This window comes from Eurypyga helias, unplaced genomic scaffold, assembly GCF_000690775.1.
Source record: "Eurypyga helias isolate BGI_N326 unplaced genomic scaffold, ASM69077v1 Scaffold43318, whole genome shotgun sequence".
Lineage (NCBI taxonomy): Eukaryota > Metazoa > Chordata > Aves > Eurypygiformes > Eurypygidae > Eurypyga > Eurypyga helias.
In genome coordinates, this window is record NW_010267085.1 from 1 (window position 1) to 883 (window position 883).

Below are 883 nucleotides of genomic sequence, written 5' to 3' on the forward strand. Positions count from 1 at the left end.
CGACCCCCGGGTTAGCGCTGCTGCCGGCCCGGCCCCCCGCAGCGGGTCCCTGGGGAAAAGCATTTCCTTTCATTTCCCTTACACTGGGGACCTTGCCAACCACGGGAAAGGGCTTTAGAGCCCAGAACAGTTTTTCCCGTTGCCGATGTCAACCGTACGCTCACTGTGGGCGCTGACCCAGCTGGGCACCACCCGGCAAACGGAACATCTCGGCAGCAGAGCGCGGCCTTGGCAAGACGCCTCTATACGTACAGTATTTACTCTCCTTCTTGAAGGCTTTCAGACTTCCAAGCTCATCCAAGAAGGCCTGGCCAGCTTTCCGCAGGATCTCTGAGCTCCTTTTGCTCAAAAACCACCCAAAATACATGGGGAGGAATTCCTTCTCCAAGCTGGGCTTCATCTTCTTCAGCTCCTCCGCCGAGAGCTTCCACTGGTTCTTCTCCTTCAGCTGCGAGCAGTCCGCCCGCCACGGCGTCTTGGGCTCGGCGATGACCACCTTGTAGCGGTACTTGTCGGCGATGTCGAAGAGCTGGTCCAGTCGCTCCCTCTCATGGTGAGTGTCGTCCAGGACGATGACGCTGATCTCCCGTTTGCAGTAGTCGACGAGCTCCTCATCCACCTTGGAGTACTCTTCGGGAAGGGCACTTCTGATGGAAGGTGTAATTTTGTAGCTGTCGACGGAGATGACCTTGCAGGCGTCTTTGTAGCGGTCTCGGATGGCCTGGGCGAGGGTGGACTTCCCGCTGCCGGGCAGGCCTCGCAGAACAAAAAGGGTTTTGGACTCTTTGACCGTGGAGATCGTGTCATTGTCGTCCAGGAAAGGGAACTGCAGGCTCTCGGGTCTTTCTTTCGCCGACTGGGTGGACATTTTTCGAAATATCTT

The 883-nt window shown here is 57.2% G+C and overlaps 1 protein-coding gene across 1 annotated transcript; it reads right to left on the reverse strand.

The window, feature by feature from the left end:
* Positions 1-160: 160 nt before the first annotated feature.
* On the reverse strand, positions 161-868 carry LOC104513822 (2',3'-cyclic-nucleotide 3'-phosphodiesterase-like). Its single transcript, XM_010157291.1, has one exon. It carries the CDS (start codon positions 866-868, stop codon positions 161-163), a length of 708 nt encoding a protein of 235 aa, XP_010155593.1.
* Positions 869-883: the final 15 nt, after the last annotated feature.